This window comes from Furipterus horrens, unplaced genomic scaffold (assembly GCF_987537825.1).
Source record: "Furipterus horrens unplaced genomic scaffold, mFurHor1.1.pri manual_scaffold_6, whole genome shotgun sequence".
NCBI lineage: Eukaryota > Metazoa > Chordata > Mammalia > Chiroptera > Furipteridae > Furipterus > Furipterus horrens.
Window position 1 is genome coordinate 165511313 of NW_028327176.1, and position 15269 is coordinate 165526581.

The 15269-nt window shown below is 35.1% G+C and overlaps 1 protein-coding gene across 1 annotated transcript in view; it reads left to right on the forward strand.

The window, feature by feature from the left end:
• LAMA2 (laminin subunit alpha 2) overlaps positions 1 to 15269 on the forward strand; it is a 521547-nt gene that overhangs the window by 341942 nt on the left and 164336 nt on the right. The window contains exons 21-27 of the mRNA XM_090279831.1: positions 3264 to 3444; positions 6233 to 6369; positions 10456 to 10692; positions 12705 to 12848; positions 13526 to 13705; positions 13812 to 14000; positions 14084 to 14217. Coding sequence (XP_090135957.1) covers positions 3264 to 3444; positions 6233 to 6369; positions 10456 to 10692; positions 12705 to 12848; positions 13526 to 13705; positions 13812 to 14000; positions 14084 to 14217 — 1202 coding nt within the window. The remainder of the gene's footprint in view (positions 1 to 3263; positions 3445 to 6232; positions 6370 to 10455; positions 10693 to 12704; positions 12849 to 13525; positions 13706 to 13811; positions 14001 to 14083; positions 14218 to 15269) is intronic.

Genomic DNA, 15269 nt, shown 5'->3' on the forward strand with positions numbered 1-15269 from the left:
GATTTTCCAAGAGGCAAATGCCAAGAGTTTAACTGGGAAAAATGCCTGTGAAGGAGGAAGAGGGAGGGAGCAGCGTATTCAGGAAGCCTTCTGCTGCAGTGCAGATCTGACTATGTGAAAGGAGAGAGGGAAGGAAAGCATGGGTAGAAAACCCTCATTTGGTGCGTTGTGCCAAAATCCTAATTCTTGGCATGCCGATGGAAAATGCCGAAGAAAATCTGCCTGTTGGAGGAATCCCAGTTTGAGCAGAAAGGTTCCAGTACTGTATTGTAATCAGTCATTGACTAGAAGATGCAAGTCCTGGTGTGAGCTCCAGATGAACGGAAGCTGGAGGCTGTCCATCAGTGACACTGCCCATTACAGGCTCTCTTGCAGGAAGGTCTGTCTAGATACCTCCATGACTGCTTCAGGGCAGCCTTGAGAACAGTGCATAAAGTGCAGACAGATAGGGAGAGTTCTTCGTAAATGCTAGGTATCATTAACACTTTTGTTATTAAATGAAGAACTCTTTAAAAGGGATTATGTTTTTAAAGAGAAAATGCATACACAAAGTTAAAGAAAGACATGGTAACTGATCACAATGTTTCCAGTGTATAAATTTAGCAGAAATTCAACTCCCATTAGTGCCCTTTCGCTACATACCTTACAGCTCTATTGTATAAAGTGGTGTTCTGTCCCCAGAGCGCATTTTCTCTGAGGCAGTAGTGTGTGAGTTCAGCGCACAGACTTTGAAGGCAGGCTGGCTGATTTGGAATCCTGACGCCACCACTGTCAAGCTGGAGACCTTAGGCAAATCACTTGACTTTTCTGTGCCTCAGTTTCACCACTCTGTAAAAAGGTGGTAACATTCATCTCCCAGATGTCTTGAGGATTAAATGAATTACTGTTTATAAAGGGCTTTAGAACAGTGCTGGGCACATAGCACAATACGTAAGTTCTAGTTATTACTGTTATCCCAAGTAAGAAAAATGGATGGAACTCAACAAACTTTGCAGTGAAATTGACTGACACTTTCTCCCATGTTTGTTTCTCCTCGTTAATTTTGATTACTAAGAATATTTGCTCCTTAAATTGGTTTACCTCAGGGTTTTTTCTAGTCTCTGAAATACATTTTTGAACACCAAATTTGTTAAAATTGTATTACTGAAATTTAGTAATAAATGTTTGGGTATAACTTAGCCTTTCAATTGTGTAATTTAGATATTAGAAAAGTATGGTAGAGACATTTTTTTCTTGTACATTTCTTTACATGATCAACTTCGGAATTTTTTAATAACTATGATTTGGAAGTTTACTTAATATTTTATTAATTTATCCATTAAAGTGTATATGTGTGTATACATGTGTGTAAATATGCTAAGTAAAGAAAAATTTGGGAAATAAAGATGAATATAAAGTACTATCTCTATAATTCAGATTTCTAAGTCAAGAATATTTAGGAAATAAAAACAAATGCAAAGTACTACTTCTATGATTCAGATATTTAAAAATATATTATATTATGTTTTAGCCTTTTTTCTATGTATATATGTTTCTATTTGTGTGTATCTGAATTGTAGGTGTGTTGTTAGAGCTATGTAATTAGAATCACAGTGTATATATAATTTTATATTCTGCTTTTTGAAATTTTACTTAATGCTATATATTAAGCATATTCATGTCATTAAATCTGCTTCAAAACAGGATTTAATGATTGCATATCATTTCATAGCATGAACGCATCATATTTTGTTCATTCAAATTTCTTCTAACATTGAACCTTTGAGTGCTTCTACAGTTATTCACTATGATAAATAATATTGTAATGGGCATGCTTGTACTTTAACCATTTTCCCAATTCTGATTATTTCTCTGGGTCAGGTATCTAGAATTTTACACTAATTTTTTAAAAGAACATTATGTTTTAATTTTTCTTTTATACTTGAATTTAATGTTAATATTATGTGTTAGGTCACTTCTTAGAATTGATGTGCGCTTTCTTCTTTAATCATGTAGTGAAATCTGAATTAGAACTAGAAATAAAACTAAAGTCAACAGTAAATATATACAAAATGGTTATCAAACTCATTCAACCTATTTTCTATCTTAAATAGAAAACTATTCTTAGTTACAGTCATTTTAAAAGAATAATTTGAGTGTGATTTTGTTTTCTAGAAATTATTTTAATACTGTTAACAATAATGGCAAAAATATATAAAGCAGCTTATTCATTTCTCTTTGAGTGGCTTACATTAAGTAGCAAGATTTATTTTTACCAAGAAGTAATTATTAAGTCTGATATTCTAACATAGGAATTATTTTTACAAAAAAGTAATTACTGAGACTAATTTTCTAGATTAAAATATAACAGTGTGACATACTTTATATTTAAAAAGATGACCTTGACGTACTTAAAGTAGAGTATGTGCTTCCCACTTACTAGTAGGAGTAATTTTTAATCCATCAACATTTTCTTATAGTCACTCTAGGTCTGATAGCATGTATTTCAAGAAAGTGAGCCAAGGCTAGTAATGAAAACTTGACCATAGAAAGTTACTTGTTATAAATAGATGAGATATGTATATGAATAACTCATCAGAGTATAAAAGTTATCCTTCATTTACCCAATCTTCGATATATGATTTCATAAATCAATTTCTATTCTTAGGATAAAACCCAAGAAACTAGATGTTTGTCAAACCAATTATTTTGTCAGTGTAGGCATAACCTGTAAGTTATATTTATAATGTGAGCCCTATAGTGATTATTAGAGATATTTATGGATATCTAAAAATGTTAGATCAAATATTAAAAGAAATAACTTATTTTAACTTTAGGCTGCAGGTATCAATATTGAAAGTATTTTTACCAAGTAGAAGGAGTTTATAAGATCTGAAAGTAATCAGTGCAGATTATTAGGATTTAAGCAAATAAAATTTTTAATTAAAATAAAAATATCAACCATAGCTTATTTCCACAGTGTTGTTAGAATCTTAGGAAGTGTAGGGAAAGGCTAGTGAAAATATATCAGACCGAATGATAATGCCCTAATTCTGCCTTTATCTTGATGAAATTTCAAAGTAATTGAACTTTTCTCTTTGGCTATTATTAAAAAAATGTTCCATTAGCTTGAGTGGCATCTCAGTTGTCATAACATTAGTAAAGAAACCTTCATAACCCTTAGGCTTCTTTCTTCCCTCCCTGATCTTTTAGTACTCTGCATCCTGTTCTATAGCGGGTGAATTGATTTCAGTGTAATGCTTCTCTTTCCTTTCCTATGCCAGCCTGAAACCTTTGGCCTACAATCAACAAGAGGGTGTGCTCCCTGCAACTGTAATTCCTTTGGGTCTAAATCCTTTGACTGTGATGAGAGTGGTCAGTGTTGGTGCCAGCCTGGAGTGGCAGGGAAGAAATGTGACCACTGTGCCCATGGCTATTTCAACTTCCAAGAAGGAGGATGCACAGGTCTGTAACTAAGACTAAGCACTACACCTTCATTCTCCGGTTTGGGTGTCTTCCATCTACAACCGTTTCTTGGATTAGGGTTCCCAGATATTACAGGAGAGGCGCCTGACAACAAGTATGTGCTCCCCAAACATTTAACCCAATTAAGAAATGTTTATTTATTTTAAATAAATTAGCAAAAGAAATACATTACAATATGCAACACTGCCCTATTCATAAGTGTGCTTGCAGGTACTTGATGCAAATGCATCAGTAGATCCCAGTTCTGCTGTGTCTTTTCCTGACTGTGACCTCTCTTCAGCCCATCACTCAAAGTGCTAGAGCTTGAAAGTCAAATGTTCAGTTTTTCTGGTGCCAGTGTTGTCCTAGCATAAACTCTACTCCCAAGCTAATACAGTTCAACTTTTCGTTTTCCTATTGCAAAATTGGAAGAAGGATCAGGGACATTAGTATCTTTTTCTGGTACCAAAAAATACATTTGCATATACCTTTAGGTATCTTGAAAACTGATATTCTGAGAAAGAAACAGATCGGCTCGAGGTATTTGTTAGTTCATGGGAAAATGCAAGCAGGGGTTTCTAAAATGATTTCTTCAAGCAGTGTCCAGCCAGAGCCTTCTGACAATCATGGAATAGAGACTAGGAATTAGCAAAAAAATATTTGAAAGTAAAGACAACATTAGCATTGATTTATGTGCCACTAATAAAGAATTGACCCTTATTCCAGCCTATTAACCTTTGCTTACTAAACTCAATGATTCAATATTGATGATACTCCTATGCTCTCAGCACCATGGTAATTGCATGGTAAGTTTTTAAGACTTTATTACAGACTACTGTAGTGAATTTATGTGAGAAGTGTCAGGAATAATATTTGAAATTATTTTTAAAACCAATACCTTTTACATATTCTCAAACACCTGTGATATACAGTTGTGATCATAAGTTAAGCCATTATAAATTATTCTAAGTGTTATCATTGTAGACTCTCCAAGAATCTGCATGTGATTTCTAAGTCAATATCTGTATATACAAAAAATTCTAAAGCTTCATTTTAAAATATACTGCTCATTAAGTCTAAATCAAATTAGCATTTTCACTTAATAGAAATTAATGAAATGGTGCTGTATATTCAAGTATATCTACTACCAAAAATTATAAATGAGACCAAGAACATTATTTAAAATATTAAAATAGTGATACCATTTTAGAAATTCAGACTTAGTATCATTTAACCCAGAAAAACAGAACAGAGAATAAACACAAAATAGGCAAGATAGCATTATGTTTGATAACATGACTTACTCCAAAGAACTTTAATTTGTTTAGTGGCTCCACAGATAACTAGTTATGTGACTGTCATTCAGTTACCTGGTTTCCCTGTCCCTCTGCAAAATTCATCTATTAAATAAAGAAAATAATAGTACATACCTTGCTGGGTTTTTGTAAAAATTAGTTGAGTTAGTGGCTGTACAGTATTCAGAAGAATGCCTGGCACATAAGTACCATGTAAGTGTTTATTATTATCATTGTAATTATTATCACTATTTCTATATTATATTATCAATGTGATACACATTCTATTTTAACAAAAAAAAAAAACCTAATTACTCAAGTTTTCCAATTAAGTCAGTGTTATAATTCCATTAAAGAACTACTTAGAGAATTTTTTTTGCAGGTAATGATTTGAACTGTTCCCAAGACATTTTTAGCTCATAAATTTAAACACAATGGGAGCCATTTTTCTTATTAACAAATGGTACATATAAACTGAATCCTTTGGCTGAAAATTAGCAACAATGATAATAACAATAACAAAAATAATGGCTAAGATTTATTTGGTGTTTACCTTATGTCAGGTATTGTACTAAACATTTTTCACAGCTGCTATAAAATGCTGTGAGCTATGATCATTATAATCCCTTATAATGTGAACTCAATCAAATATTTCAAATGTACTTTGTTAAAAAGATTTAATCATCATATAACCAATTAAAAGGTTTCTTATAACATTTGTCTTCTATTTAAATTTATGTATTGAGTTTTTCTTCTCTTGCTTTCTCTTCTTTAATATGAAATTCTGACTCAAATATACTCAATTGCTGAGTCAACTGTAAGTAATGAGCAGCGTACAGTCCTTACTTTGAATAGCTTTGAAGATCTCAATCTTGTTTTTGCATGTTTTTGCATTTTTTTGTGACAGTAAGTGGGATGTGGTGAATATGTGCTTTTTACATATTGTTGCATCATAGTACAGAAAATTCAAAATATATTGAAAAGAAATGAGACAGGTGGTAAATAAAACTCCAAAGAATCTATCTATAAATGTGTGTGTGTATATACATATGTGTGTGTGTTTGTCAGGATATACTGAATTTAGGAAACTTATTAAGCTTATTGGTTTTTATTACAAATCAGAATTACCAACAGGAATGAACTATTGATCTCTACAGTATAGAAAAATTAATTATAAACTAATATAGAAACAAGATTCTGATCTTTATAGTATTTAGATATAAGGTCATTAAGTTAACATGATATCTGATAAACCAGTTCTTTGTTTCTTTAAGCTTCTTTGAAAAGTTAAAAATGCTTTACCTTTTGAAATTATTAACTGAATTACAACATATACATGTTGAAAACTCCTCTCTGAAGTACATTGCACAATGATATAAAAGATAAAGGGGTAAGTTTTTACTTTCAAGGATTCTAGCTATAAGATGGAAAATAACACAAATCACCCTTTGTATCAAATTTTTACTTTTTTATCCCCCCTTTCACCTGTGAAGCTTGTAACTGTTCTCACCTGGGTAATAATTGTGACCCAAAGACTGGCCAGTGCATTTGCCCTCCCAATACCATTGGAGATCAATGTTCTAAATGTGCACCTAATACCTGGGGCCACAGCATTATCTCCGGCTGTAAGGTGAGTGAATTGCTTTATTTAATCTGATAATGTTTTTTAAAGATTTTTATGTTGGTAGAGCTCTATAGTTGGGCATTTCAAAATCCAATATTATATTACAAAACAATGTGAAACTATCACTATGGAGTGACTGCAGCTATTGATCAGTATCTAACATTTATTTTACTCATGAAAAAGAATGAAGTAAGCACACATTTATGTGGCCTCGTCCATGATTCCTACCAAAAAAAAAAAAAAAAAAAAAAAGGAGAAAAAAGAACAAATAAATCTGTAATAAAATGAAAATAGCTAGAGCCCTGTATGTACACACAATAAAGGAATTTGCCAAAAATCTATATGAATTAACCTCAAATTATAACTAGATTTCAGTTTCTAGTAAATAGTTGAGAAGTTCTGAAGAGTCGTATTAACAGCTTTTAGCTTAGAAAATTCTCAGCTGTTTCCATGAATTGACCTTAGAATGTTTCATGACCAAACTCAAATTAAGAGAAATATATTCAGCATCAAGGTGGAAGTAACTATCAAGTTTAAAGATTCACAGAGCTACATTTTTGAAAAGAAAATGAAAATTCCTCAACAGTTTCAAAATTTTAGATGAGTGTGAACAATGCTACAAGTTTCTATGACTTTTTGCATTTTCGACTTTGAATCCAGGTATCTGTCTCATTCTTGGACTTGTGAATAAGCTACAAGGAAACTTAGGATTCCATTTTAACCACCAAATCTGATGATGTGGCCAAACTCTAATGGAACTCCTGAAATTGTTGCTGATATCTAATGTTTAAAATATAAATCAGGATAAAATATAGACCAAGATTATTTTAAAGTAATTATATGTTTGATACTGTTATATAGTGGTCACTGAATAAACATTATGCAGTTTGAAGTTGAAATGTTTTGATTACTTTGACCCACTATTAAAAATCTAAATTTCTGAATAAATACCTCATCGTTATAATAAATAAAAATATTCATAAAGCCCTTAAAATATTTATAAGTATGTATTCTACTGTTTTAAAAACTTAGATGACTGTAATCTAAATCTACAGTGATTTAAGTTTTACTGCTTTCCTCTCTTTGCGTCATGGATAATTTCTCAGTGCCGAGGTATGAGCATGCACATCATTTGAGTTTTTATTATAGTAGAATAGAAAGCCTGCCATCTTTTGCTAGCAGGGGAATAGTGCATAAATCTTCTGTTGCCAAACAAACATTACATCTAATTATGATTTGGGTTTGATGTCGACTATAGTGCTATCTAAACACATGGTTAATGGTTTCATTTAGTCTTTACTGTAACTTGCTAGGTATACTTCCTGATTTGGAAAAGTCCCAAAATCTATTCGTACTGTCAATTAGTCTTCCAGAATTATACAACAAATTATGTAGCAGACATTTTATATTTTAGTTAAACGATAAGGATGTCTCATAAGACATTTTTTAAATTTATTGCATGATTATAGTTTCCATCCATATCTAATTTTATATTTCTGATTATAGCCCATTTTGATTGAGTCAAGGAAAAAATATTTAACTGAATAAGCCAATCATCCTTATTTTGAAATCTCATTCTACTACACCTGATGTTCTATAAGGATAAGTTCAGGGTGATGGCAGTGAGTTTATTCTATGCCTTGGAAACTGTGTTCATGTTTGTAATATAATAAATAATCACATTTTGGGTTTAAAATAACTTTCAGTAACATCCTCTATGCAGCACTTTTACTGATAGCAATGAAGACATAAAAAATAGTTAGTCATAAAGATATCCAAAATAAGGCCTGGCAACTGTTTTTATATCAGATTCTGGGAAAATATTTCACCAAACATTTGGACAGGAAAGAGATGATTGACGGGAAGCTGGTGATTGTACATCACATTCTAGAAAGAGTAGTTCCATAAGTAAACTATTCTTGGCAGGAGCAGAAGCAGGAATATCCCCAGTAGTGGTAGATATAAAAATGAGGCTGAACAATAAACGTGTGAGAAATACAAAGTGAAATCTAGCCAGAATTAAGTCTGGGAATTTGGCGAGTTGCTGTGCACATGAGTCTGCCATAAAGCTGTAGATCTGAGAAGAGTAGTACAGCACCAGAGAGACAGGTGACAGACTAAGTATAAAACACTGTGTGGTGACAAACTCAGACACAGACAAGCATGGTATCCACTTGGATACCAAGTGAAGACCTACTTGGGACACAGAAACCACACCAGTTATTTAAACAGTGAAAGTAGAATATAAGACTTGTTAACGGGTAAAAGGCAATTCCTTAAAAAGTTACTGAAGTAGAAGCTAAAAAGGAACAGCTACCAGTTCTAGGCTTATTGAGGGTGGCCCATGAAGCAACCAAGGGCTAGGACAGGCCACACACTTTTCTCTCCCCCACCCCAGCAAGGCTGAGGTTCAGGCACATTTAAAGAGAGGTGGCTACCACAGCCACCTCAAAACAACAAAACACTTGGCAGAGGTTGTGTGCCAATGCTAGTCTGTAGAAGCTGCCCACCATTGTTGAAGGCCATAGGAGTTACTTAGTAGCAGCCTGTCATGGTCAGAGCTATGTGTAGACTGAAGCTACTCAGAAAGCTGCCTACAGGAGAGAGTGGTTTTAGGGGCATGATTGGAATCATTCAGAATTTCTGGGCTCTCATGCTAACTAATAAAATAATGGTAATAATGATAGTAATGGAGACGGAACCCAGGACAGGAGTGTCTTCCCACCACTAAGGTTTTATTGGGTCTCTATAGTGCCCTCTGTTGATGAAGCTTAACATTCAGCTACGTGGTATGGAAAAGTGTCTACAGGTTCTAACTTCAGTATCACAGAGCGGGACAGGGAAGAGTGAATTTAAAGCTCAGAGACAGTAGATTGATCATTAGGACAGATTGTCTCTGAAAATGATTTATTTATTCCAATATTCTAAATGACATTTTAGAAATAAGCTTGGAACTTCTATCACATTGCAAGGAGATATGCACGTTGTAAATCAAGAGCAGAAAATTTTTTTTAAATACAAGAGAAAGAGACACATGGGTGAGGAGAAATCAAAAAAGAGATGAAATAAAGAAATCATTGAAAAGATTGTCCAATAATGTAATTAAAATAAGCATTGGTGGAATATACATACAATACAATTTTCACTGTGTGAAATGGGAGCCATAAAATAGAGAACAAAGTTGAGAGGCAAATAAGAAAATAACTACTGAAGAAATGAGGATGTTACAGATTTGAGAGATAGACAAAAGCGATGAAGAATTATAAAGGATCCTGAAGAACAATACTGGTAAATTAGGACAAAAGTAAATATCAAACACAAATGTGAAGAAATAGCACTGAATCCAGAAACAATTTTGTTCTCAAACTGAAAGAACTCACCATGCCCCAGTAAATTAATTAAAAGAACATCAAAATTTTAAAAATTCTAGCAGAATTTTTGAATTATACAAATAAAGAGAAAATTATGTATATATAGTATAGTTATCAGCAAAGCACCTCAAATCAGGCTTGTTTGAAATACGAAATGTTAAAAATAACATCATAGACATCACTTCTCTAAATTGTCCCTGCCTTTCCCACATCTGGTTCGGTGCATCTTATATGTTCTCATGGCATCTTTCATTTTCCCCCTATTATATAATATTATTCCATTGTGTTCTATTTACATATTTTACTTGTCTCCCTCAATTAAACTGTAAGACATTTCTTTGTACAATTTAAGTGCTATAAAAATGAGACAATAAAGTAAAATGACTTTGCCTAAAGTTCAATCTTTGAAACAAAAAGAGTTTGAAGAAAACCCATAACTAATTCCTCCTTGCTACCAAAAGGAATAGAAAGTACATTTTCTTTCTTATTCGGTAGTGTTACAGTTTCTAGACACTCATATATTTTAGTAAATGCAGGAAGCAATTTTAGTGTTACGTTCCCTGATGTTTCCCCAGCGACTAAACTGGAACAGTACAAAGCATATAATAGACACATGATTAATAATATGTGTTTAATGGGAGCAAAGGAACATTAGAATTAAAATTTTAAGCACTTTCCTAGGAAATGGTGCTAATGGTTGCTGATTTCGCCTCCCCCATAGGCTTGTAACTGTAGCACGGTGGGATCCTTGGATTTCCAGTGCAACATCAACACCGGCCGGTGCAACTGCCAGCCAAAATTCTCCGGTGCAAAATGTATGGAGTGCCGTCGAGGTCACTGGAGCTACCCTCACTGCATTCTCTGTGACTGCTTCCTGCCCGGAACAGATGAGGCGACCTGTGATTCAGAGACTAAAAAATGCTCCTGTATCAATCTAACAGGGCAATGTACTTGTAAGGTATGTGCAGCCAAAATACATTAAGGAAAAACTTGACTCAGTTTTATTTTCATAGCTCAGTATTACTTTCATTTAGTGTTCATTATTCCTGCTTTATTGAGCTAAACAAACAGAAAAACAAAAACTCACTGACAGACACAGAGATTTTATTAATGTATATTCATTAGCATAGTGATAAGCACTGTTTTTAAGAACGTTTTTTAAAAGATTTTATTTATTTATTTTTAGAGAGAGGGGAAGGGAGGGAGAAAGAGGGGGAGAGAAGCATCGATGTGTGGTTGCCTCTTCAGCACCCCCAACTGGGGACCTGGCCCTCAACCTGGGCATGTGCCCTGACTGGGAATCAAACCAGCAACCCCTTGGTTTGCTGGATGACACTCAATCCACTGAGCCACACCATTCAGGGCTTAAAACTTATTTTTAACCAAAGCCTGATTTTGTTCTACTTGGTAGATGTGATATATTTTTTATGGTAAATTTTTTTTACAAATCCACTTTTCTTAAACAAGAATCATCTGGGAGGGAGAAAAAGACAGTTCTCTCAAGCATCATCAAAGATAATCAGAGCTAAATAATAAGGCTTATAAAAAACATTTCTCCTCAAATTAATCTGCAATCACTGTACACTGAAAAATATATTTAGTGCTGTGGAAGTTCTGTAAAATTTCATCACATATAAACACTGACATTACAAACAGTGACTATGTGGAAATTTCAGCCCTCATTAATATTGTTAAATGATGTAGAAAAACAGCCAATTAAAAAGGATAAGAAGGTTTTTTTCCCCCCTCTTTGATATATCTGAAAAATCAATTTCAGGGTAAATGCAATTAAGACTGGGTCATAGATATCTTTTCAAGAAAAAGTCAATAAGGAAAAGGACAGAGAAACAGGAGTATAAAATTCAGGGAGTGATTGTGAAAATAATCTTGAGAATTTAAGAAAAGGCAGCCTCTGCCATTCAGGCCCTGAACAAAACCCAAAATGCAGTGCTGCATTGTTATATGTTTTAATTATGACTACACGGTATATTTATTTATTTTTAATTTAATCTCTAATGTATTTTCCAATACCATTTATATTTAATATACATTATATGAATATATATACATCATATAATAATTTTTTTTAGTCTATATTTTAACATCTTGTCTCTTTTATACATCTAGTTTTTGCATCACTCCACTGTTTAGGAATCAATGTTTTTATTTTCCATTTGACTCTTTCATATTGTTCACAGCAGAATAGTAGAAACACAGGCTGCTTAGATTTAAAAAACCATATATAATATCTTTGATAGTGTCGTCGGCAGCCGTCCGTCTCGAGAGACGATGGTGTAGCTTCTTAAGAGTCTATCTGCACCGCCGAGAATGGCTGTGCAGTCCGACTCGGGAGTGACACGGTATCTGTCTCCTCCCGTGTTGAATCGACATCTTGCGATGACGCTGAAGCTACAGAGCCTGGGCAGGGTAATATGGAGGGTCTGCTGTTGCCCATGCAGCAGACCCCCCCTCTCTTCGCAGCTGAAGGATCCAAGGGAAAGACGGAGTCAATACAGCTTGGCTTCAGGTGCGCCGCAGGAGTTGCCGGTGTTGACTATAACGTCAAACCGCCTTAGGGACTCCGGCTCCGGATTTTCTGTCGGGGTTTACTCCCTTAGCCTTTCCCCTGAAGAGGTATGCCGCAAGGCAGCGGAGGTTTTTTGGAGTCAAGAGTTTTCCTTCTCTGATGTACCCTGACTGGAAGATCGAACCAGCGACACTTAGCTCGCAGGCTGACACTCAATCCACTGAGCTAAACCAGCCAGGGCAATTTGATAGTGTACTTACATATAAATAAAGCATTTTTAGACCCATGACATCACATGTACTATTTGAGATATGAGTATAATACTCAGTGATCTTTTTTGTTGGTTTAATTTTTAAAAAGTCTGCTCCTGTTATTTATTCTCAAGTTTATTTCTCTCCTAACTTCACTCTTATGAACACTGAGGAGCTGTCATCTTTCTTCAGGTGAATGTGGAAGGTGTCCGCTGTGACAGGTGCCGGTCTGGCAAATTTGGACTTGATGCCAACAACCCACTTGGCTGCAGCAGCTGCTATTGCTTTGGCGCTACGACTCAGTGCTCTGAAGCGAAAGGACTGATCCGCACGAGGGTGAGTGAGGACCTGCTGAGCCATGTAATGGTATAATGTAGCCCTGCTGGCGTCTTTTAGCCAGGCACTGAGGGCTAGGAGGAAATGACAAAACATTTCAGCAGCCTTTTCCCCTGTGCACATCTAGAAATGGTAAAGGGACCATGTGCCTTCAGGGGGTTGGAGCAAATGCCTTTTTAAAATTTTCCTTAAAAATAGTTCATTTATTGTTGATAAAGAAATAGATGCCAAGGGAAATGAGGAAGCACTGCGAGGGAAACATGTTTTAGGGTTGGAAGAAGCTGCATTCTGAGGAGTGAGGACAGGGGCATGGATGCTGATCTGTGCTAATGTGGTCATGAACGCCAGACTCATTGCACATAGATTCTTAGGGTGAAAGCATGTTCGTTTGTATTTACATTTTCCTTTACCTCATCCTACTTTTAAATGCTACTTTTTGTTCATGTAAAAGGCTCCAATTTTCACAGGTTCTGTGGTTTTACCTGTGCCAACCAATCAGAAAAATATATGTATTTCCATGCCCTACCTGCTCACTAGGCACTAGTTTTGTTTCGTGTGAAAACTGCTTATCAGAATGGGGATGGAACTTCAGGTAGACATCTGGTCCATAAGTTAGTTTCAAAGGGGTGCCCCAAAGACTTGAACTCAGCCTTCTTCTGTGATCTGATCCCTTGCAGGTGACTCTGAAGCCTGAGCAGACCATTCTACCCCTGGTGGATGAGGGCCTGCAGCACACAACTACCAAAGGCATTGAGTTTCAAGATCCTGAGATTGTTGCTTACATGGATCGGGTGAGACAAGATCTCCATTTGGAACCTTTTTATTGGAAACTTCCAGAGCAATTTGAAGGAAAGAAGGTAGGACAAGAACTTTGAAGTCACATGAAGACAAAGTAAAAAATGTTTTTGGAATCACTCCATGTGGAGATTTATCTCAGTCATCACTCCTCATTTATTTTGTCAGTTGATGGCCTATGGTGGAAAACTCAAGTATACCATCTATTTTGAGGCTCGAGAAGAGACAGGTTTCTTCACATATAATCCTCAAGTTATCATTCGAGGTGGGACTCCAGCTCAGGCTAGAGTTATCATCAGACATATGGCTGCTCCTCTAATTGGCCAACTGACAAGGCATGAAATTGAAATGACAGAGGTAAGGTAACTAAATTTTTTGGTGCAAGGATGTCAATGGTTTTACATTCAGTTCATCAAAATAGTTTATTTTCTTGTTAACAGAAAGAGTGGAAGTATTATGGTGATGATCCTCGAGTCAGTAGAACTGTGACCCGTCAAGACTTCTTGGATATACTCTATGATATCCATTATATTCTTATCAAGGCTACATATGGAAATGTGATGAGACAAAGCAGGTAAACTATATTACAAAATACCCAAGCTAAGTCCTTATTCTAGAGTCTATAGGGAAGGGCAGTAAGACATCGGGCAAGAAAAATTTAGAAGTGTTTGCTTTGGGAGCATGTTGAAAGAAGACAAGTCAAAGATGACTTCCAGGTCACCTAATGGAAGTTACTGCCATGCCCCAGAAAAGGAAAATACATTGAGAAGCAAGTTTAAGAGGAAAAAATGATGAGCTGACCTTTGACATAGTGAGTTTTAGATGCCAGTCATAAATTCAAGAGAAGGTGTCCTGTAGGGTAGAGATAATTAACTGTTGTGCTATAAATAGGCTGCAAGATAGCTGAGAAAATAGCCTCCTTACTCCCTCAGGACCACCAGGCAGAGAGAAGTTGGTCTTAACCCTTTCACCCATGTGCATTCTCATCTGTGCACCCCAGTGCACCATATGATATTGTCATTTTCCTGGTGCATCATGATGTGAAATGATTGGGAATCACACTGAACAGAAGAGAACACAGAAGAACAACAAAAATAAATGAGGGAAACCAAAAGATATGAATACTATAAGGGACTATAATGTTTTCATATAATGCAGGAGGTCAATTAAAATGAGACTTTCTGATATTGACACTAGGATCACACCGGTGACATTCTTACTACCAGTGTCAGTGCAGTCATTTGGAAGAAATAGTCTCAAAGTTTTGAGGAATAAGTGGGACATATTGAACCTAATGTTGTGAATATAGACTAGTTTTTTCCATGAACATAATTGTAAAAGGGAGGACTGAAATAATATCAAAGTTCAAGGGATGATTGTTTAATCTGAAAGAGGAATAAATGTGTTTACATACCACTGGGAAAGAAATTAATAGCAAGGAACACATTTTAAAATTATGGAATAAAGAGAGGAAAAATAATGGAGATGCAGTGAAACTTCAACATCATGAGCACACATAATCATGTTCCTTGAGTGGAAGGGGCAACTTACCCAATAAGATGAAATGAGGAGTCGCACAGAGATTTTATACTATGGAGGCAGAAAGATGAGTTGAGCTCATACACA